Genomic DNA, 24,159 nt, shown 5'->3' with positions numbered 1-24,159 from the left:
TTTCTCTGAGACATTTCTGTTGCACTGACCTTGTGCTGTCCTGTGGGTACTTTACCTATAATACAGGTTTAGCAAATACAGGTCTAGGCACTAAGGTCAAAAGCAGTATGAACAGGAGAGCAAAAGTCAGCAATGAAACTATGACTGGTTGTAGCAGTGGTGATTTGAATCACAGATGTCAAGATGAAAATAATGAGGGATGGGATCACCATGCTATTTAAGATGATTTATTGCTCAAATAAGCCAGATAAAATATCAGTCTCGAAGGCCTGAGATTTGGAGAGAAGCAACAAGTCCGCCATAGCTTAAAGGTAGTCACAGGTTTCTTCTTCACACAGCAATATATCACATTTTGGTCCAGTAGACAGTTAGCACAAAACTTGTTTCTACTTAATAACCCATCACCTTTGCTTAATTCTGCCACAGTGCATCTGTCTTTCAGCCAATAAGCTGACAGGTCACGTACTCACACATACCTCTATTGTGGGTTCTGGATCCCTAGCCTACCCTGTAAGTCACATTATTACAGCTTAAACCTCTCACTATTTTACCCAATATAATTCCTTACTCACTCAAATAATATTCTAACTTACAATTACAGGAACATAAGTTTATAATTTTTCTACTTAATGTTTGTGTACCTTTATCATTACATTAACTGAAGCTCTTTCCAAGCCTGTAGATTGAACCCATCAGCATCTGTGGAAGTTTCTATTTTTCCATTTCCCACAACAGACATTCAGGTTGTCTGGCCCATGGATTTAGGAAACATTGTAGGGTGTCCTCCCTACACTGTGCAAAAGTGACAGGTCCCACACAGGGTCAGCATAGGCTTTTGGGCAAAGCTGGAGCAAAGCTGTTGAGCACAGTTTGTGTGGGAGCTGATGACTTCTTAAACTGAAGTAAATTATTTTTTTTAAACAGAGCTTTTGCCTATACAGTTCAAAGCATTTGTGGTCTGAGGGAGCATGATATCTGGCCTGAGCCACAGTGTGGATCAACATGATCCTAACATGCTGCTTCATGTCTCAATTATTGCAGATACCTCCCCAGTACCATGCTGTACATTAAAGTTATATACTTAGTTTTTCATGCTGCCACAATAATCCTGGAGGTACATTCTTTCAACACATATGTGTCTTGTGTTCTTTCTAACATCCATTTGAGTGTACAGAAGTGGGGTTGACTAGTTTCAGTACCTGTTTGCTGCAACTTTCTGCTCACTGTTTCAATGAAACACCAATTTACATTTGCCAAACACTCTGCTCCTGTGCTCTAGTAGCAAAGCTAAGCAATTCTTACAGTTGTTTCATTGTAAAGGGGTAGGGTACTCCTAGGTACTACTTTGGAAAATAGATGTAACAGATCAGCCACTATTGTAAATAAAATATTGAAATGTATGGTATAAAACTAAGCAGATGCCTGTAGTGTAGAGTTTTCATTTATTATAGTTGCCAGGCAGAAGTTAAGGTGAAAAAGTTAATCTGAGTGAGCCCCTTAGTAATGAACCCCATTACAATATTCTTTTTATAATGCTGTCACCTAATAAGCTTTGATCTCTGTGTATTTATACAATGCCTACCTAGATACTCAGAGGGTGAGAGGAGATTGAATTTAATGTTTTTCCTTTGTTCTTCTTTGTGAAAGAAGCAAGAGTATGGAGCTGTTCACCCAGACTGGGGGCCTCCAAGGATCCTGGATCCAGGGGCAGTCTGAACAGCAGCAGGAGACCAAGCACTTCACTTTTCTGCACACTCCCTTTTCCCTCTGCTCCACAGAGGTACACAGCATCACAGATAAGGGCAAGTGACTTCTGGCTGGGTAGCTACATTGTGGAAACCAATAGCAGTAAAAGTTGTGGGTGAAAAAAAGAATTGAGTTAGTGAAAATATTCCAACTTTAGTAAAGTATTTACTAATTGAAAAGATGGATGACTGTATTTCAGGAAATTAGCAGGGGACTGTATGAGAGCTAAAAGCTACTGTGATTTCCTTTAATAGTCTTAACATTTTCTCCTTACTGGCTAAGAATTGCATTAAAACTATTGCATAGTTTGTCTATTCAGTATTTGGGCATTTAAACTAGTATACACTTTCTCTTGAATTTTGTGATGATGCACTAAAATATTTTGTAACTACACTAGGAAAAAGGTGTGTGTTTTGAACTAATAGGCTACTTCTGCTTTACTGGCACAATGGAGGAAGAATAAAAGTTGTTAACTCTCAATAGTTACTATGGTTTCATGTGTATGTTCTTTATGGTTATTGTGAAATGTAACACAATTTTATTATTATGCTTGCAGTACACAACATGTACTGTGCAGCCAATGTAGCTATATGTGGACCTGATTTTCTCTGAGCCTGAGGGAATTGCAGGCTGACAGTGGCAGATCTGTTCCCAAGGGAAAGTTTTTTGGGAGATCTTGCACTCAAGGACAACATTTGTAAACCATCCTGCTTTCTCAAAACAGTTCTGCATAACTGTAGATAGCATGTTTTTCTCTTGTCCCACCAATGGGACAAGAGGTGATGTTCCCTTACCCGGTCATGTTAACCCTGTAGCGTAAGACCCTATAAAAGCTGAAAAGTTCAGAGAATAAAGGCCTCTTTTCATAGCAACTCGTGGTGTGTTTGCTGTGAGCCCACATTGATACATCATGTCCAACAGCGACAGCTATAGCAAATTCTTCTGTGTTATTCACCATCAGTGCCTGCAGGCTGACCTGCCAGGATGAATTCCAGGCAAGTCAGCAGTTAAATATCAGGGAATATCCATCCAGTCAGCAGTAGTTTAGTTAAGTCAGTAGGACTTTTGCCATGACCTACTGATTCTGTGGTAATACCCATAGGCTCTGAAAGACATTTTGTCAGTTTTCAGAAACCACGAGGCATATCCAACCCAACAGCTCATTCCTCTGCCCACTGTAGCCCCTTCACTGCTATGTTAATCTAACAAAAAAATTGTGTGGAATCTGTTTCCTGCTCATACACAAAGACTTTGAGTTATTTGGCTTCAGCTGGAGTTAATATTATCCTCTTAGGGGCTTTGTGAATTTGATATGAGTCATAGTTTGCTGACATATGTTATTGGAAAGAAAATCACTAAATATCTAGCCAAATTTGCTGACTATCAGGGAAAATCTGTAAACTTGTGAGCACTGTTTGGAAGTTGTCTTCCCATTTTATAGTGTGTCACTGTAGCTATGTAAAAAGTGATGCATGATGTACACAAAAGCACTATGAAATCTTATACCTGCTCTTTGTAAAGATCAGCTGAACAAGGTAGGTTATGAATAGAGAAAAAAATTTTGGTATTGTTCAGGAAAAAAACCCAAGAAACTGCATTTCCAGTTACCTTTCATCTATTTTTCATTCAGGGTAAAATGCCTGTCATTGCAACACTACAGTGTAGTGGGAAGCATTAGATAACCACAAAACAGTTTTGAAACAAAGACATAATTCACAGGACTGATTTTTATGTGGTGATCAATCCCCCTCAAAATAGAGCATCAGCAGATCTGAGGCAGCAGACATCACTTTGTAGGGTTGATATGATCCCTTCTGCTGTCATTAAACTCAAGCCTTCTTCTGAATGCCATAAATCCTAAAGAAACAACCAAAGGGAAGAGTTTTTACCATTTCCAGAGAAGTGAGCTTAGTCTTTCTGTACTACTATATGAAGTAAGAAGCCTTGCTGTACTTTTTTAGGAATTGCTGTACAATTTCCATTGTCCTTTGTTTCCTCCAAGACACCCATGTTCCATGACCAACACATGTGACTAGGAACTCTCAGTGGAACCACAACAGTGAAGATGAAACAATTAAATTATACTTTCAGTTGTAAATAATCCTTATCTTGTCTACCAAGAATTCTTAGAGAAAAAAAGAAAGATTTAAAGTATCTAATCTAGATTTCCTACTTTATTTTCTTGTCTATGCCTTGAATTTGATTAGAAATAGGTAACAAACCTCTTTTCCTTTAGTTTATAGGCTTTTACTTGCAGCACTACTTTTTTTAAACAGATATATATAAATCTTCCATTTCTAGAGTCAAGTGATTTATTCAAGACCCACATTTTAGGAGTTTGTAGGCTTTGTGACTGTGATGAAAATCAAATTCAAAGCCAAAAGGGATAAATAAGGAAAATAAAAGGATTAGAAACGATTTTTTCTACAGCATAATCCATTATTATAGGCAGTGTTTGGTTGTGATACAACAAAGCAAACACTTCATAAAAGCTGTGGTTGATAAAGCTCCATTTTCCTAAAAGTGTAATGTTTTTTCAAAGTCTTAAATTCTGTGGTTGTAAAATCTAGAAATGTCCTTTGAAATATAACATTTATTCCTTATGAAGAATCTTCCTTTTTGGTGTTTTCATTGAAACAACTGACAACAAGAAAAGTTTCATGTATGCATCATATTTCAAAGAGTCATCAGGGACCCAAGGATGACAGAAAGACATATAGGAGCACGAGGATTTTTAGAATAGGTAAGGTTGGACCTAAGAATTCTACTAGCACTTTCAAAGTCTCAGGAGAGCAGATAATGAGAGATACATTTACATCTATTAAAAAGGTTACTGCATTACTGGTCTTCTAGAGTAGATAGAAAATAGAAACATTTAGAATTTCGCTTACATATAAATTAATTTAATTTATATTTCACAGTTCTTCACTAAGTTCTGAAGTGCTAATCAGAGGAAATAACTTTTAAAATAATAATGTAAATATTAATAATTTTAATAGCTACTAAGAAAATTATTTACAGAAGCCTGAAAATAAGTTGTCATAGGCCATGGAAGTTCAGGTAGTAGCAGAAAGACAAATAGTTGTATCACTGAAATAATTAATAAACATCAAATTTGATGTATGAGTGAGCACATCAGGCACCAAATATTGCCATTGGTTACCCAGGTAGGAAAGGCTGGCTCTTACCAGCTCTGCTTGGAAGTAGTAACAGGGCAAGTCAGAGCAGAAGACAGAGAAAAGTGGGAAAACCGGTTACTCAGGGTGTGTGTTAGTCTATTTCAAATTTACACTGAGAATGTTCACAGCCTTCAGCACCAGTGGATGAAGAATTCATTAACACATACAGCATACAACTGCTGCTGCTCATGAAGGATAAATGCTGAATATGGCAGGACCTGTTTCCAGTAAAGCAATTAGTTGTATTTTTTGCTGATCACTCCATTACAAACTGGCTCCAGGAGGACCAAACAGACAGAACCTGGCAGAATATAATAAATTTTTTTTGAGATAAGAACTCTAATTCTTTACTCTCAAATAAATTCTCTCTAATATATTTGTACATCTTGACCTAGCTTGAGTGAGGACCTTGGACATGGTGACCTCTAGAGGTCCCTTCCAACCTAAACTGTCATCTCAGAGCCTTTCCCTTCAGTGACAAGGGTCAGGAACTTCTACCTCCAGTGAAGCCCTTGGAAGAGCTGAGTTGGGGTGCTCCCTGCATTGGCACTTGGGAGCTCACCAGGGCTCCCCCTCAATGTAGTATGGGGCTGCCCATTTTCCAGGTCTCCATCTTTAGTACAATGGCCCCATATCACACATTGACACTGAGGTTCAAACCCACTTCCAGCATTTCTTGCTCCTCTACTCAGCTGTGCAGGGCTGTGTAGAATCCCTAGTGCCTGCCCTGGGTACATACCACGAGAGCACCAGGGATTTCAGCGGCGCTGAACATTTTGTGCCAGATTTTCTGACCACCTCCTGAGGGCACATGCCCTGTGCTAATCCAGCTGGTGCCAGGTGCTTTGGGGGCTTGGAGGCTCCAGTTTTCCTCACAGGTCCCCCCAACAGCTCACCACAGTTTGCCCCAGGCATCTCGCCCCTGGCAGCTTGAAAACTGGGGACTTGTTGAAGAGATCCATGTGGGCTTCCCCCACAGCTCTCTGGGCTTTTCTCTGCTCCTCTTTTCTCAGCCCCAGAAAAGCTCCAGCACTGTGGACGCCTCTCTTGGCAGGACACGGCATTAAGCACCATTGAGCCAGACATGCAGGAGCAAGGAACAGCAGCATGAGCCAGCTGCCACAGGCAGGCCTGGAGGAGCCCAGAATGCCCCCTCTCCCTGGAAGATGTCCGTCAGGCTGTGTGCCCTTCTGCCTCCATGGGTTCTGCTCCGGCTGTATCCAGCGCTGGGCCGGACTGAGGGCGATGTGCCCGCTCTGCAGGCAGCCCTTCCAGCTGCTGCTGTGCTCCGTGCCAGCCCCTACAGAGAGAACACGGGCCCCTCACACCACCACTGCCACAGCACCAGGCCCAGAGGGAAGGCCAGGCCCAGCTGGAAGCTCCGTTGGCAAAGCGTGGCGGCAATGCGCTGTGGCCAGCTTGCTGTTTTGCTGGCTCTTGCCCTCAATAAACATTCAGGTGCTTTCCAAGAGTGGTGTTTTTTGTTTTCAATACCAGAGACACACCCACTCTAGGTAATGCTTTCCAAAACTGTGTGGCAACAAGCTGCTCCAGGCTGTGTATTTTGCAAATGGAGAATGAGCATTAGGAGCAGGGAGGTTGCTCTTCTGCCCATCACCAGTAGACACATACTGGGGGAGAGAACAGTGTATAGGTCTGGCTGAACTTATCCGACTCCTTGAATTCCTTAAAGGTGTCATTCCCATAACTGTGGGTGCTCTGGGGCCCTCTGCTTCCAAAAAGATATAGCATTCCATTGCGCTCTTCACTTCTTTGCTTAGCTCCACTTCAGGGAATGGACTATTTTGTATCTTGCAATATTTTTATATTGTATCTAACTGTGGACACAGAATGCCATGGAGCTAAAACTGACACTAAGACAAGAATCAGGTTTACTCAGATATCATAGAAATACTATGGCATTTTAATTCTAATTGAATTTTACCCTAGAATCACTCTGAAATGAATGTGTAGTTCAAAGCAGTCACAGTGTAACACCTCTTTTCTGCCACAAGTCCACCAGAAGTCAGGAGGTGACTATAATGCTTTTTACCGTTTGAAGGAATGACTCAAAGCCACATTTAGATTTTGTTGTGACAGACCAAGAGAGACAATGCATGTCTCCAGCATCCTACTGCAACTGGCTCTTCTCTGATGTCATTTTCTGACACTTGTTTTATAGCTGTTCAGCACTTTTATTGCCCTGCCCTCCAGTTGAAAGAGAAGCTGTGAAATCCCCTGTTGCTTGCTATAAATGCTGTAGGGAATGGTGAGATGCTGAAGCAAGGCTATTTAGAAAGCTCCAGGGAATCTCCTGCTACCCAGCAGGATGTCTACATGGATATGACCCAGCAGCATGGAGTGGGTCATGGTCACCCCGAGGTGCTTGAGCTTGAGCACCCCAAGGCATTTGGTGGATGCTCTGTCCCAGTTGCTGGGGAATAACTACAGGCAGGGGGCTTTGGCCTTGGTCAGAGCAGACAAGTGCAATCATCATTTTTTTATTTATTGGAAAAGTTTGCTTTGATTTTCATGGGAATAAAAGTGAAGATTTCTGCTGCACAAAGTGTCTGCAGGCAAATCCGAATCCTTACTTCAAATCTGAGGTTGCTGGAGCTGGTAGAAGGTCTTGGTACTTTACATCAGGCACAGCAAAAGCTGTGACATATTTTTTCCTCAGCTTTGGCCCCAGAAATGGGCAAACTATCTTGACTGAAGCTTTTGGAGTATGAGGGAAAATCAGCTGATAACAGATGCTCATTGTGTAAAATTTAATTCCAACTTGTTAAAGAACTGTAAGCACAACTTTTTCAGATTTTATAGCTGGTGCTATCACTTTGTATTCATCAAACAATAATTGCTAATTCTGTGTGCCTTCTGTTCTCTCTGTATGCTTTTTGTTCTGTTCAAATTTCTAACAACACACAATGCCATCAAATTTGAAGTGCAGCAGCTGGAGACAAAGAGAGCGTCATTAATGGAATGATTTTCATGCAAATACCATGCTCAGGAGCTAATTGGGAAGTTCACTTACCTGAAAGATGGAAAACTGCCTGGCAAACAAATGTCATCACCAGGCCAGTACATTTGAGGTAGATATATCTTGCTGCTCACAATAGTTTGACTTCCTCATCTGTCATTCATGAGAAGCGACAGACTACACTGAAGAAAAGCATTAAATCAAAGTGACCGAAGTTCATAACTCCTGCTCATGGACAGCCCACAGAGCCTTCTGCAGGCTCCTCTTTTACAAATCCCCAGAGCCCCCAGGAGCTGCTGTTGTGTGGTTTCTGGCACTGCCAGCAATGCTCTGTGTGAAGGAAGATGGGGAGAAAGAGGTACTACCAGCCCAGGGCAGCTGCCTACTTGGCTGGCTGTGCTTGCCAGGACTGTGACTTCTGATGGGTCACAGCTGTAAAGGGCATTTTATCCAGTGCTAACACCTCTGAGATACCTGCTGGCTCACTTATTAATGTTTTACAAAGAGTAGCCAAAGCCTACCAAAATCAACTTAATGAACTGGGGATATAAATATTATGACTGGAAAGTGCCATGCTGCTTGAGTCCTTCCCATGGCTTTTCCAACAAAGCTACCTGTCCTACACTGTGGCTGGTCTGGATCTGATACTGGAGAATCTCACAGGGGTTTTAGAAATAATGATTGGTGTCTAACAAGGTCTGGACAGCCAGGGAATTACAGACAACTAAAAAGTTTCCCTGCTGAATAGGAGCTAATCTGTTTACACTGGGAAAATTTGCATAAAAATGAGTAGTTCCTGCAAAGGTATATATCATATACAGTTGAAAGAATACTCTTATATAACATATTTTCTATTCAAACTCCAGGTGCAGTTATAGTAAAATTCAAATCTTAACAGAAGCATCAAAAATATGTGCCATATGAGCACGCAGTTGCATGTGTTCATGCAATTGCCTCTATTGAGTAGCAATGTCTGCAGAAATATTTGTATAATCCATTTGCTGAGACAAAAATTATTATATATTTGTTTAGCATTGCCCACTATCATGACATTCTTCTAAGTAATGCATTTGGTGTTTGGCCTCTCAGGGCTGTACTAGAAATGCAGTCCCAAAAAATTAAAGATGTGACTTGAAAAGTCAAGAATTAAACTGCATTAAAAAGTATTACATGGGCACTTCTAGCCAGAATTTCAGTTTCCTTAATTCAATCTGCTTTAGCTCTCCTTGGAAATAAAATAAATTAAATTAAGGCCACTTTAAGATTTTTTTTTTAAATTCTGAATTAGAACATCCAGATAAAAGTGTAAAGAAATTAAACTAATAAACCTTAAAAGACTCATTCACATGCATTTTCTTGAGCTTGCCTCCAGAAACCTTATGTGATTCACATGTGGAGTTCAGGGAAGACTTTAAAGGCTGACACCTGCAGCTCCTTTCTTATCATTTACTTTTCTCTCTGTGTTATTGCCCACAGTCAGCAGATGTTAAATGAGTGTCCATTTCTCAACTCACTGCCTTAATTAAAACTGCCATCATTTGCCACTGAGGTACCAATTTTGGGAAAGTAAGTGTGTGATATAAGGGTGGATACCTAGCAGGGAAAATATTGCTTAATATGCAATACCATGGATTTTTTTCTTTCATCACAGACAGAAAAATGAGGGGTTGCTTTATATTTGCAGCCACTTGAGTGATTGCATAGGCAAAGAAAGGAAGGAACAAAATGCCAAAGAGGTCTCCCCAAATATAAGTGTTTTCTAGTTAGTGAATAAAGTAGAGAGGGAAGCAAAGGCTTAAGAGGGGATGGAGCTTCTGTATCCAACATGGCAGTGAGCGGCTTAGCCACCGGACTCTTCCAAGTAACTTGGGGAGGATGGTAATGTGTCACCAGAATTTTGTGACCACATCTTAGGGAGCACCTCCTGGGACTTCCTCATACAGTGCTGATGGGAAGCACCAAGCCAAGCACCAAGCACACAGACCTCTGGATTGTTTTCAGGGATCAATATGTGAGAATTCTGCAAAACAGGTCATGTCATGGTGGGTATTTGTAGCTTCTGGGTCACAAGATAAGGAGCTCAGCCTAGAAGGAGGTTTTGCAAGGGGTGACGGTAAGGTAATTTTGTGATTAAGCTTATTCTTGGGTAGCTGATCCTGGACATACCCCATGCAAGTGAGGACATGCTGGGGAACACACAGAAAGGGAAAATTGAATAATGAATTGAAAAAATGAATAATCTACATGCTTTGCATTATTTTTCTTTGAGGTATGCATTTGTCTTCGGCAACAATGCGGGTCAGCATTGCACCCACATGCCTTTACACCTTTACAATTTTTCTTATCAACTCCTTAGATTATGGAAGAAAATATTTATATTTTGTGCTATGAGGGTACAGACTACCATTGTCAATTCTGTTTTTCCATGAGACTACCACTGTCAATTCTATTTGTCTTTTCAAAACTCTCTCCTTAACAGCCATTTATCATGAATGTAGAAAAGAGGTTAAAATTTGTTGCCTATGAATGTATGAATGTTGAGTGAAAGTACCATATGAAGCATTCATAACCTCATTTTTAAACATTAAAATACACTATATTCAGCATAAAATACAGTTTACATTAGAAACTTCAGTTTTCATGAATTGGAAACAAAAGTGGTGGCCTGTGAAACAGTGACAGTACAGAGCAACAGCTAGAGAGCCATAATTGAAGTGCTACAGGGAGCACCAGTCTGTGGGATGGTTTCTGAAAACTGCTGAGCTGCAAAAATTGCTGAGCACAGAGAATGCTATCTTGTTAAAAAGGCCTAGTAATTAAAACAGGTAGAGAAAGAACCACCTTTCTTTGCACTTTCCTTTTTTTGTTCTAAGGCTTTCAAGCTAATTGTTCTGGCAGTGCAAAGCTGCCATTCTTTGGTGTCTAGGAAGGTGGTGCTAAACTACAAATTATGGAAAAAGCTGTGGGAGCTGCACTCCCTGCAGATAAAGGACTTACTGATGGTTGTTGCCGTTTCTTAAAATCCAGAAAGACCATAGAAACAATGCTATAGGAAGTAAAAAAAAATAAGGTAAATAGACTTAGGATACTATTATTTATTATCTCCTGATGAATTTCCCAGTTCAGTGTTAGAAAAGCTCAATCCTTTCTGCGGCATCTCCTTATTTTCTTTGTGAGATTCAAGATGTGCTTTCAACTTCGTGGCTTTTAGGCTGTTTATATTGTAGAGCCATGTATGTGCTCCCACTCACAGCACGCAGTGCTGCAGCTGCTGTTTGCATCATAAAAAATCTGCATCCAGCTCAGAGAAATATATTCTATTCTTCATATGCACAAAGAATTTCATACTGTCCTCAAGTGATGGGTTTTGTTCTGCTATGCATAAAATTCATTGGTTTGCTGTTTTTTAACCTAAGTTTAAAAGTGAGCTTCTGGTCACATTCTTTTTCAAGTCCGAAGCCTTTTTCACTAAAACCAGAGATTAATTGCAGTTCAGGTGCAGGGATGTCCAGGAATACCAGGCTTGGGCTACTGGGCACTTCGACCCTTCACTATCAGTGCTAATATCAGTTTCTTGTGAAACTTCCTATACAATAATAGATTTTTTTGAGGAATGGCCTGAAAGTTTAATAGTGTTTGTTTCCTTAATGTTGTAACATATTATCAAACAACTTCTTTACTCATCACTTTAATAGACAGAAGTGATGAGATCTTCATCCTGGAAAAATGGTTTCAAACACTGACTTGAAATGTGTTTAGAAATCAAGGATTTCTGAAAATGGATCCCTCTGGATTCCTTGAACTCATTGTTTTGTTCTGAGGGGTCCTGCTCACCTGCCCAGGCTGTCTGCAGCTTCAGTTCCTTACCTGATTCTCACAACATTTGTGTCAGGTGATTATTATAGCAAAAAGAAAGACAAAAATACTCACTCCTGGTCCACAGAAGAGAAGGGTGATAGAATTTATCATAGAATCAGTATTTTCTGAGTGCCAACTCTGTGCTCATTACCCATTTGTGTGATGAAAACAATAATCTGTATCATTACTAACATGTCCTTATTTCTATTAAGTAAATTATTTCAGTGTGAAAGTGTGATTTGCACATAACCCTGTATGAAGCAGTGGTAATGTCCAGGCAGTTCCAAAAATACCCATGTTATTTCTTGTCTTTAAAATCCCAGTGAGATCTGCATGGAGTTGCTAAAGAAAGAATGGCCTGAGGGACATGTGTGGTATGCAGAGGTCTAAAAGACCAGCCTGCAGTTGGCCTCCAGCAAACAGCTTCTTATTCCCTGAGAAGAGATGAATTAGAGACAAGAATCATCCCCGGGGCTCCAAGACTGAGAAGAATGTATTTTTAGAAAGCCATCAGATGTCTGCCATTTGAAAGCTGGAGACTCCCACGAGCAGGACACCAGCTGGCACAGCAGCAGAACCCTTTATAAAAGTTATCACAATGACCTCAGCAGGGCTATTTATGTGCTGGTCGCTCCTGAACTCTGTGACAAGGGACAGCAATGTAACCACATCCAAATTATAGCAGAGTATTTAATGCTCTCATACAGCGAGATTGCTCACTGGTTTGAGCATTACCTAGTAATGTTCATAGAAGTGTGCTAATCTAAAAATAATGATTTCAGTCCATGGAATACATACTGTTTTCTTGATGTTTCATTTTTTAGACTTTCATAAAACTTTCATAAGTTTTCCCTTGAATTTGTGTATGCATTGATATTTACGTTGTGGTAGACAGTTATTTTGGAGACATTATGCAGGAACACTTTGTTTAGGAAGCACAGAGCTTGTCCTTCATGAAAAGGGAGTCTCTGTGTCACATCCCTTGTGTGAATAGTACAGAATGATGGCTACGGGCTGTGGGTAAATGGGGCTGTGACATTGATGGTTGCCTTAGGATTAATACTACCCACATGAAAAATGCATGCTTTTTACAAAAGCACAGAAGCCATGTTCACATACTTCCACTTCTCATTCCATCCCAAAGGCTGACAACCACCAGCAAAGCAGGACTATTTTACTGGCCTTCACCATTATAATTCAGGATGGCTTATCAAGAAGGAACTGTCATCGTGATTCACTCAATACAGAAGAGATTAGAATTGACTGGCTCTAATCTTAGCACAAGTCACATCCTTTTGCCTATCTGATTTCTTCATAATTCACCTTGAAGTATTTGCCACTAAGCATTTTCTGGAGCTTTTGTACCTGTCAGCCACCGAAAGTTTGGATGGGGTGCTGGATATCAGTTAAAAATTCAGGTGTCAATGAGACCCACCACCCAGAATTCAAGACTTGTTTGTTCTGTGTGGCTTACAAGGCTCACAGTGCTCTCAGGAACATCCGTGGAGACCAGCTCTGCAACATGACTTGGTCAGTAATGGGAGGTGTCTGTTTTGGAATGGCCCTAGAAGCTGGTTTATTTTGATGTAACCTGAAAAGCGTTTAAGATGAAGTCAGGAATATAAATATACACATATACGTAAATAGATATTATTTTGTCAACATAATATAAATTCTGTAACATATATGCTCTACATTATATATATATATATAGTGGTTTTATGCATAGGTCTATATATGTATAAAGGGCAATGAATCTGGTGAAGGGTCTAGAAAATGTCTTAAAATGAGAAGCTGAGGGAGGTTAGCTTTTATTCTGCTAAATTAAATACAGGTAAAGGAGAGACACGCAGACATAGAAGTTAAGCACAGTATTTTGAAGGAAAAGAGAAAAGAGAAATATATGCAGAGGCTGGAACCACCCCCCCCCCCCCCCCCCCAAAATGTGTTAAAAGATAAATTAGAGAAAAATAAGTGCGAAAAATACAAAAAAAAAAAAAAAGAAAAGAAAGCACAGCAGGACATTTTTCATGGATGTTTTCAGGGAAAAATAGTTGTGACTTACTATGAGGCTTTTATGCTCAACACAGTTCCTAGTAAGTTGCTGTTTTAAATCTTAAGATATCTCAGTTATTTCTCTCCACCACTATTATCCCTACATCAGTGTCAGACCGCTGATTGTGGTGGCTTTTCAGCCACACAGAGGAGGGCAGGGCATCTGTACCTCACCAGGTATCACACCAAAAAGCAACTGGTGGCATTTTGTAAATCCACACTCCAACACTGGGATTTGTCTCTATTTTATTAAAACACAGGATAATGCATGGTCCCAGACAGTGTACAAAATAGCAATTCACTTCCAGCTCCTCTATGGAGGTTGTAGCACTAATGAAGCAAATCATATCACAGGGAATATAGCCATGATTTAGTACATGTATAACTGTAACAAAATGTTGTTATGGCTGAGATTGTTATGTTTTTAATGAAAAAAAGAAGAATTAGGATTGAAACTGAAAAACAACCCAGTTCCCATAAAAGGTAAAAATGTACTTGGATAAAAGGTTAATAGAGTTAATTGTGGGGAGTAATACAAGACAGCAACTCATGCTAGAGGAGATAATTGTGATTCTGATAAAGGAGAATTGTAATTAAATAGAGGTTGGATAAACACGATTATCCTGAAAAGGTTTCCCATCACACTACCGGGAGGTTTCAAGATGTGGAGGCAGACGCCTGTACGTGATCTGGAAGTAGAGACACCACTGCTGCCAGCCCTGCTGGGTGCTCACCACTGCAGCACACTGCCCACACTGCTGCTCTGGCCAGCAAAAAGCAATAAATTGAGCTCATTTTGAAGTTTAGGTCACCTGCAACACTAACTGGCAAGTGAGCTCCTTGTCTTGCTTACAACCCCCAAAATTTCTCATTTCTGCTGGTCCCCATCCTGCTGTGGGGGGAGCAGCTCCGGGTGCTGGCCAAAGTTGATCTGCCCGGGATGGCTGTGGGCTGGAGCAGGTGAGGGCATCCCTCCCACACTATGCTTCTTCCAGAACTGATAGAATTTTTTTACACAGATATCCAAATGAAATGCAGTAGTTTGACACTGAAACCTGAGAGGCAAACGGAGGCTTTCCACACAGATCTGTTTTACTGAAATGGGTATGTGTGCTTAATATTCTTATTTGCTGAGTAACAAATATTCCACAATGACCTGTATGAGATAAAGTGAATCAAATACACCACATTCCTTACAGGACAACCAGAAGAATTACAAAATGCTTTTGTGTTTTTGTTTCATTTCCTTTAAATTGCAAAACATTTTTACTATATTTTCAACTTTTAACTATTTATTATTATATAAAATATATATATATATTATATAAATATATAAATGTATTGAATTTGAATACAGGATGGTATTAATTCACATTTCTCTATAATCCCTATGGATTATTTTACGTAACACATACAGAATAAAACACTCTGAGAATTTACTATCAAATATGTCTACTGTTCAATTATTTATAGTACTGTTTGGAACCACTGTAGATCGTAAGGATATACATTCCCAGATGCCTAAGGAAAATTTCTACTGGAGTTCTATTATTCCCTGTTTGGAGCAAGTGAATGTCTCACTAGGGACCAAGTTTCTTTTCCCTTCTCAAAAAAGAAGAGGGAGATATTTTTGCTTTCAAGTTTTTGTTTTCCCAGTGCCAACTGTATTCCAGATCTTCAAGCAGACTTCACAACCCCATATACAGAGACCCATTATGAACCCTTACTGTCACCTTTAAGCTTTCCCCTTCAAACCCTTTTTCCTTTAAATTTTCTCCCCAGCCTCTGTGCTTGCCTTATGTATTTCTGTCAGTTTACAGGCTACAGTTAATCCTAAAAGTGGGCTTGGATTCTAAGTGTATCCTCAGTGTTTTTTGAGCATAATCTACAACACATTAGGTTGCTGACAATACACATATTGGAATAATCCTGTAAGTATTAGGGTGGATAGCATCTGTTGTGATAGTGAATGAGACTGAGAGCAAAATGAACTGAAATTACTTGTGGAAACTCCCAGCACATTTTCTTTGGGTTTTCATCTCTGCAGCTGGCATGTGATACAGTAATTGTCTTACATTCCTGTCTTCTCTGCTTGTTAAGTTTGCTGAAGTTGCTGAAGTTTCTTGTATCAGACATGTATTTATTTACAACCATTTCTAAGATGATGACTATTGCCTAAATCAGTTGTTGAAACTTGAATTCAGTGCAGGAAATATTTGGATATCATGATTATTTTTAAACTCAGACATGCACAACAACACCTTTGCTTCCCAGTCTACAACTACATTTTCTTTGCAAGAGCTTCTGTTTATTGAAGATTATTGAAAGACTAATTTTTTTATTTTTTTTAATATTTTAAAGTTTCTGCGGAGTTCATTTCCTGGAGGGATATTTCTTTTTGTCACTATATAGCAAGTATACACAGGACCTAGAATCAAACACAGCTCATAGAGATGACACAGGAACATTATTCCCACAAACCACCTCTAAGGATAATGGCTGCCTATGCTGCATCCGCAGGTTTTGGCATCCACTAAATGAATGTAGAGACGGGGAAGCTAAGACCAAGTTGTACACCTACCTAAAACATGTTTTGAACAGCCTGCCACACAGTGCTTCTGGAAAAACAACCTTTCACTGGTGAATGATGTATTTTCATTTCCTAAAGGAGAGAGGGGTTTTGAGAATATATATATTTATTAATTCTGCAACGATCAAAACTGAACTTTGTAAAATGTGTTTAATTTCTCTGAAAATGTTATTCCTTTGGCTCTGACTCGCTATCAATGATTTTTTCCCCAATGTTGTAGTAACAAAAACATGGCAGTTTTACTTCAGAAAGTAACTGCCAACATGCTGTAATTTTGTCTTTTCCCAAGAGAAAAAGAAGCAAAAGCTTTAAAAAGGAAACAGTGAAATGGTTACTGCTTGTGTTTACCGACAACCAAAGGTGAACCTTTCAGTTATTTTGCAGTCTCCCCAGCCTAACATCCTGCAATGAGAGGATGGAACACTGAGCTCCTTGCCATGCAGAAGGATCTCTACGTGACTTACTGGCAGTGCAATGACCCAATGAAGCAGGGGCAGCTTCATAAGGAAAATTGAGGCTAACACTCTTCAGAATTACAAAAGGGGTATTCTAAAACATTATGTTTAAACTCAGCAAATGCAGATGTTCCCCTCCAGTGCAAACTACTGTACAAAAAGTAATACTCCACAAGAGACCAATGTTCTCTATTCCAGATGCTGTTCAACTAATCTTCACCTAATTTTGATTAAGGTGCCTCCATATACGTGTTTGCATGAAACAGAATTTATGAAAATTTTCTAAGCATGGGTGCCAGCCTGGTCCATAAAGACCATGAGAACTTCAGCCTCAGGAAGAATATGGAAAGAAGTAATCAGCTCCCATAAGACTTCTGTTAGCAAAATATGTTTAGCATTTTTTTTTTTCTGCAGACAACCTATATTCCTGTAAAGCTTTAAGACTCCTGAAGTTTCAAGGGACTCAAATAATCTTGCTAGGTGATAGGTATCTAGCTACTGCAAAGTTGATAAATCAAGTGATGAAGTTTTTTTTTTTTCTTCACTGAAGAGGTGTTCAGAGAAAAAAGAATTCCAAAAAGCTTTCCTCCAGTGAGATTGGAAAGTATTTGAGCCTTGTATTTGTCATTTGTTCAAATTAAGAACACTACTACATCTAAGGTCAGATAAAGGTGGATTTCTTCTGCTACTTTTTGTCTTCATTTTATCAAGCATATCCTCAGCTTTTTCACAACACAGGAGAAGTGATGTCCTCTGCAGCTGTGTCCCCCATTCGTGAAATATACAGAAGCACCCTGGTAAATCTGCTTAGCTAGCAAGGTGATGCAGACAGCAAAAGAAAATAATGCTGAGCACTTTACAGACAAAAGACATACCCTGACAACACCTCATGTGTGTTTATAAGATGTAGAAGCAGACAAGGTGGAAAGAGAGAAGTTTAAATGGAATATTCTGGTTTTCAAAACATTTTGAAGGTATGTCCAACCCAAATCCCCCCTGACACAGCTTGAGGACATGTCCTCTTGTTCTGTCAGTAGCTGCCTGGGAGAAAAGGCCAATTGCCACCTTGTGACAACCATGCAGAGCAGCATGGCAAACAACGGAATGAGCAGATGGCAGTGATATTCTGTTTGCTGGTAATTTATTTAGAAGACACCAATATTCAAGTCTTTATCTTCAGTTGTTTGTCATGGGTGTGTACCTCCACCATTCCTACCTTTACATGCCTAGATCTCTTTTGCATAACTAACATTCTTATTTTACCTTCTTACCTACAAATGTATCCAAAATGAAAACAGTAGAGTTCTGTCTACAGTTAAACTACCCCTTTCTTTATGCAATGGTAGTACGAAATCCAAACCAAGAAAGACAAAAAAACTCCCCATCCAAACCCAAAACCTTGGAAAATCTGGGCTTTGGGTGTGCAGAAGTATTGCCCATGATTAAACTGTTTATTAGGAGGCATTATTTTCCTATGTCAAGAATATCTGCCATGATAGTTCTGCTATATTTCATTGGTTTCACTTTAAATCCTGTATCTGTATTATCAAAAGTCCTTAATGGAGGCCCTGAGAGGCTACTTCCGGTAACACAGCCCTGAAGCTGCAAGACAAAATTGGCAACACCACACAATTCTTGTGTAGACTGTCTGCAACATTATCCAATGTGAGATAAGGCAGCAGCTTTCATCATTGGCTATCTGTTGTCCTCTATGACAATGGTTCTTCTCGGATAGGTCTCAACATCCACAAAAATGTAGCGAACCTCAAATCTTCCTGTTTCAAGATTCTGGAAAGAAAAATTTCAGAGTGTTTTTTTCTCTTTTGTAATTTAAATTCAAGACTAAGCTCGTCAGGTGTACCAAGCAATTGTACATACCTCTTTGACTTCCACATGGACTGTTCCCTGTTTCCCCGATTCAGTGCCCTCAATATAGAACTTCAAACGCAGATGTTTCAGTCCATCCTTTACGTATTCAATGTGACTAAAAACAGCAACACAAAACAAAAACCCAACCACCCAGCAAGAATACAGATTATATGCTATTTAAGACTTCAAATTTAAACTTACTTAGAGGAGTTGCTTACTTATTTTGTAAGAAAGTGTATTCCGGTGGTGTCCTTATGCTACCTTGGGTTCCTTCTCTACTGCTCCTCTCAAGCTTTACTGTGAGTGCCTAAGGACTAGTGGAGTTAGAAGAGCTCATTAGCTGCTGAGGATTAAGAAATTAAATGCTTAAATGTCCTCACCCCAGTCCTCCCCTCAAAACTGAAAATCAATCCAATGCTGAAGACCATGCAACTTCCTTGTATTTATTCTAAAGAAACCCCAGATTTGGAGCCTGACATCTAGAAGATGACCCCACATCACCAAGTTGTTCTTCCAGAGTTTTTTTAGGCACTTAAACTAAGTTATCAAACCAAAACACACACAGAATGTTTTTTCAAATTAATTATCAGGTTGGTTAAACCACATCAAAACAACCAGTTTACTATGTGTTTTACTTACTTTGGCAATAATTTTGTTCTGCTGAAATTGTGTAATTTTGGCACTGATATGAGATCTCCAACTTAAATGCTGGTATTTAGACTGGAGTTGAGTTATGCTCAAGTATTAAATAAATAGCACATAACTTTCAAAGTGACCACTTTGGGAAACCAATAATCCCATGAGAGTTCTGGTGCCAGTTTATGTTTCCTGCTGAAATTATTAACTGCTGTTTAGCACCAATCTCTTACTTCCATCAGTCATGCCCAGGTACACACTGTGAAATAAACTTCCAATATAGTTTAAAGTGACACGATGGGGTAGAGAGAATAAATATGAATAGTCTTACTGCAGTAAATTTATATTCAAGGTGTTCATACACAAAAAAAACCTGTAGATTTTGAGACATTTAAGATCATTCTTATACTGCAGATGCAAAGCCTACAATCTTACACAGTTCTTAGCTCAAAAATTAATTTGAAATACTAGGCATTCAAAATGATGGAAATTAAATACTAGGAAAGCTGTTTCATAGTACATTTACTTATTTACAGACACGTGCTCAAAATGTTTGTGCACATCTATTTCATTTAGCAGCTTCACTTTAAACATTTTTTCAAAGAGTCTGGTGAAGAGATAAAGCTTCAACCAATAAAAGCCACTTTCCTCAGACAAAATAAAAAATCTCCATTTCTTGGTTCAACCTGTGCCTGGGTTTATGTTTCATCCCTTATAAAACCTCACTGAACGTGTTCCTGTCAAATAACCCAATAAAGGCAAAGCAGGGAGGACTTACATTTTGTAAGAAATAGTTCTGTTGTTTCTTTCAAAAGGAAATAAATAGACACACTCATGAAAGGCTTAGGTGATGTTCTGTTAAATACTCAGTAGAGATGTTGCCTCAAGTACCAAAAGGCATTCTGCATACCAGCTCCATATAGTCTCAAACTGTAAACTTCTGTCAGATTACTGCTCCCCCCAAGCAAGCCTAGGCCTTTGTACTACTCTTTTCAGACTTGTACTATTTTTTGGAGAGCTGTATGTCTACCATGATGAATATTACTTGCTTTGAGGCACTCAGAACTCGCATTTTATATTGTATGTACACTGTATGAGAGGTATATGGCACACAAGAGGTCCTGCAAAAAACTTCTGTGTTCATTCAAAAGTGACAGGATAGGTCACATTCAGTTCATCACTCTAGAACTAACTTGTGATCCAAAAATATCTTTGCTGTGCAAAACCAGATGTCTTATGGGGCAAACACCAACAGGTACCTGACATGCTGTCGTCTGCCTCTTCTTGTTGCCTCTCCATAACCTTTGATAGAGTCACCAAAAACAGCAATTATCTACAAGAGAAAAGAGGTTTGAGCTGTCAGAAGGAATCACATACAAACAGGTATTCCAGTATCAGCTCACGCCTCTGCTGTGAATGCATCTTCGTTTAACAAAATGCCCCTGGAGAATCTAACATGTCATGAATCAAGTGTTTATGAAAGAAAACAGTTTAAGAAAAACTCCTCTGTATTACAGTCCTTTATTAAACGTTTAAAATAAATCCTATTGATATCCTTCATTTTTACTGTTCTCTGAGATGAAGACATGGAAACTGACATTTTGTGTAAAAAGAAAAAAACAGCACAAAATATTTGCTCACATCTCCTCCAAGAGAACATGTTTCAAAGTTTAAAATGCAAATGCACTCCCCTTCATATTATCTAAAAAACACTAATGAATAATAAATTCAGTATTTTTTTTTTTTCAGATCTATTAAGTCAGAGTAGATCAATTTAGTCTTAAACTTACTTTAAATTTGGTTCAAAGAGGAGGTTAAGTTTTACCGTGCAAATACTGGAAAGAGTCTGTAATTCTACAAACTTTTTTCAAAGGAGTCTTCATTTTCATTTGAGTAACAACTTGTCACTTCATGTCTAGATTATTCTCAAAGGCATCTGCAGCAACCTTGTTTGAAGGATGTTTTATCTGAAGTACTGTTTCATAAAATCTAGTTTCACATAGATTTTTGTTTACACCTAGCTATGACAACTGTGTGATCCCATGACTGCTCTCTGCCTGTTTTCCTGTTAGCCAAAGGAAGGCTAATTGTGCTTCAAATAAAGAATTTAAGTTCCTGGGTACCAATGCAGTGCTTCACAGTATGACAGAACTACAGTAAAGTGTCACAATAGAGTAAGTGTGCAGAGAAAAGGCAGCAGGTTAGATCTACAGAACTTAGTGGGACCAGTTGCCTCTCTGACCCACAGAATTCAAGTGCTACATTTAGCACACACTCAGGTAAGCCCTTCAGAATTTCTCTATGGTGACACAAGCACATTCTCTGAAGGGTAGACTGTATTTCCATCAGTTTTTGTGCTGTGGCACACTCACTTGGCTTCTAGCAGGCTAGTTCACACAAGCTCAATGCTTGCACTGACTTGTCCTAATGGAGGCTTTGCACTGGAGGTGACCCACCCCATGCTGACTATAAGCACTGGCAGGACTGCTCAAGCAGCACATGGATCTTCACACAGCTTGTGAGATTTCTTGTGCAAAATTTTAACTTAAGAGAGGCAGTAAATACTGAGAAACAAATTTATGACTAAAGTTCAAAAACCAACCTCAGGGTGAGATCTGCATTTCTCCAAGGCATCTCCATAGATCTTATTTGGACTAGAAGAAGAGAATAGCTCTTTAAAAATGACATAGAACAAACCACCTGTAACAGAAACAACAGCAGATGGAATGAAAACTTATCAAACCAGATGGAATTAATGAAAAGTGTCTTCTGATAAAGAATGTAATTTAAAAAATAACCTGTAACACCAATTCCAACAAGCACCACAATAAAATAGGTAAAGTCTCTTCCAGCTTCTTTCACTGAAATTAAACAGAAAACAACACATAAGTTACAGCCTTGGATAATAACACTTGTATGACTTTCTTACATAAATGCTCTTCTGTTAGCTTGTTGCTCAAATAACATTTTAGCAGAAGAAAAAATTCCAATAAGTTTCCATAACTCCTCATTCCTGTAAAAGAGACCATGGAACATCTCTTATATTGTACAGGGCATGTTCACATCTCTGTGTTAAGCCTTATTATTTTCTGTTTGCCAGATGTTTTCAAGATCCAAAGTAGCAATTACTGCTCCTTTTTCAGCACATGAGAGCTAGGTTCTTTTAGGAGCTAATGAGGTATTTAGCACTGTAGCATTCATGCTACCACCTAAATCCACAATCGCTGCAATCCTTATGCAAAGAAGTAAAAATAAAAAAAGTGAAAGCTCATAACTTGTGCATACTGAAAATAACTGCTTTTATGAATTAGCAATCAACAGAACGATAAAAGGGGAATATTAGACCAAAATACATATTTTATTTATTAACATAATTAACTGCTGTTTGTCTGATTAGTTTTTATCTTTCAATTTTGATCTAAAGTACAAGTGTCAGTGTACACTGAAAAATAAGTTATATGAGATTCTCTGTTTCAAAATATTTGAGTACTTGGAAAGAGACTACCATCTTTTAGTGATAAAGTGTGCATTTTCAGTGGAGTACGGATTATGGAGGAAATGTTAATAACCATTTATCCTGCAGTCTTCTCATGAGTTGAGAGTTTTATAAGTAATTTCAAAGTACTTAGATTTTCTGAGGCTAATCATGTAGCAATCACTTTTCACTGAAGTGAATGAGACCAACTAAAGTGAAGGTAATCCATAAAGAAATTACCATCACATGTAGAGCTTTGACAATTTTGTTGGAGGTGAACTTATTTCAAAAGGCCTACAGACAGGCTGCACTGTGGTAGGTTTTCCTTCTGAAAAGGAAAACGAGAGGCTATTACATCTTGTGCCTGACAATTACTTAAATCAACCGGCTGCTTAGAAGAATTCCCATAAGTTTGTTCTGATTGTGCAACGCATACACGGAAATACAACAGCCGCTCCAAACAATACGATGCGAAAAGAAACCGGCTTGGTGTACTGACTTTTTTCCTAGACGCTTGTTGTTTGGAACTACAAACCACAAACCACTCCAAGACTTTAGCTGCAACAGGAACCGTCTGCAGCCCTTCTGAGCAGCCACAGCATCCTCTGCCTTACCTTTCTGTGCCGCCGATACCAGCGTTTCCTCGTTCAGCGCCCTTTGCACGGACACATCTTTGCTATCACCGCCAGGTTTTGCAGCTTTCAGTCCTCCCGCCTGCGTCCCGATGCTCTGACGGGCGGCCCTGAGCAGCAGCGGGGGCTGGTGCCGCCACCTGAGGCGGGAGCAGGACCCGGTGGCGGTGCCGGTGCCCAGGAGCGCCCACCCGCGAGTGGCGAGCAGCCAGCGGCCCAGGCAGCCCCGCCCGAGGGAGGCGGGCAGTGCCCGGGGCAGCACCCCGGCCATGACTCCTGCCGCCCTCACAGGGGCACGGCCGGGGCAGGCGAGCCGAAGGGAGAGTTTGTGCCGCTCGCCACCGCTCCCCCGGGGAACCCTCGGGGAAGTGCCCGGGCAGCCTGCTGCTCCGACCGGCCGCTGCCCCAGCTCAGAAGCCCTCCTGGACCTTTACCGCCGGCGGCCGCCCCTGGCCGCTGCCCCGGCGGAAATGTTTGGGACGGCGGAGCATCGAGCGGCGGCAGCAGGTCCTGGGAGCGGTAGTTTGAGCGGGCTCCCTCTCTCGCCCGCCGCCGGGAGCGGCTCCCAGGCAGGTCACTACAGCGCCCACCATGCCCAGCGCCGCCGCCGCTGCCACCGCTACAGCCCGCCCTCCGCGGGCGGGGACCCCCGGCTCGTCTCAGGGGGAGGGGAGAGGGGGCTGC

The 24,159-nt window shown here is 40.1% G+C and overlaps 1 protein-coding gene and 1 long non-coding RNA gene across 2 annotated transcripts; both read right to left on the bottom strand.

The window, feature by feature from the left end:
- Positions 1–213: 213 nt before the first annotated feature.
- On the bottom strand, positions 214–6,299 carry LOC147655526 (uncharacterized). Its single transcript, XR_015288330.1, has 2 exons — positions 5,665–6,299; positions 214–3,603 (listed from the first exon to the last, which is right to left on the bottom strand). It is a non-coding gene; the product is annotated as an uncharacterized LOC147655526 (long non-coding RNA).
- An 11,688-nt stretch (positions 6,300–17,987) lies between these two features.
- On the bottom strand, positions 17,988–23,956 carry TIMM21 (translocase of inner mitochondrial membrane 21). Its single transcript, XM_023921701.2, has 6 exons — positions 23,458–23,956; positions 22,167–22,229; positions 21,971–22,068; positions 20,628–20,701; positions 18,742–18,847; positions 17,988–18,651 (listed from the first exon to the last, which is right to left on the bottom strand). The coding sequence occupies exons 1-6, from the start codon at positions 23,744–23,746 to the stop codon at positions 18,559–18,561; spliced, it is 723 nt and encodes a 240-aa protein (XP_023777469.2). The 5' UTR covers positions 23,747–23,956; the 3' UTR covers positions 17,988–18,558.
- Between the last annotated feature and the right edge of the window lie 203 nt (positions 23,957–24,159).

Source organism: Cyanistes caeruleus, chromosome 1, assembly GCF_971803275.1.
Source record: "Cyanistes caeruleus chromosome 1, bCyaCae1.hap1.1, whole genome shotgun sequence".
Classification (NCBI taxonomy): domain Eukaryota; kingdom Metazoa; phylum Chordata; class Aves; order Passeriformes; family Paridae; genus Cyanistes; species Cyanistes caeruleus.
The sequence above is the reverse complement of the archived record's forward strand: the minus strand, read 5'-3'. Positions and strand labels throughout refer to the sequence as shown.

Excerpts from the sequence above, each read along its gene's own strand:
- TIMM21 (XM_023921701.2), bottom strand. The coding sequence starts at position 23,746 with ATGGCCGGGGTGCTGCCCCGGGCACTGCCCGCCTCCCTCGGGCGGGGC. Across the intron at positions 22,230-23,457 it reads GGTATCGGCGGCACAGAAAG|TGAAAGAAGCTGGAAGAGAC; the intron begins GTAAGGCAGAGG and ends GTTTAATTTCAG. Across the intron at positions 22,069-22,166 it reads TGTTGGAATTGGTGTTACAG|GTGGTTTGTTCTATGTCATT; the intron begins GTTATTTTTTAA and ends TTTCTGTTACAG.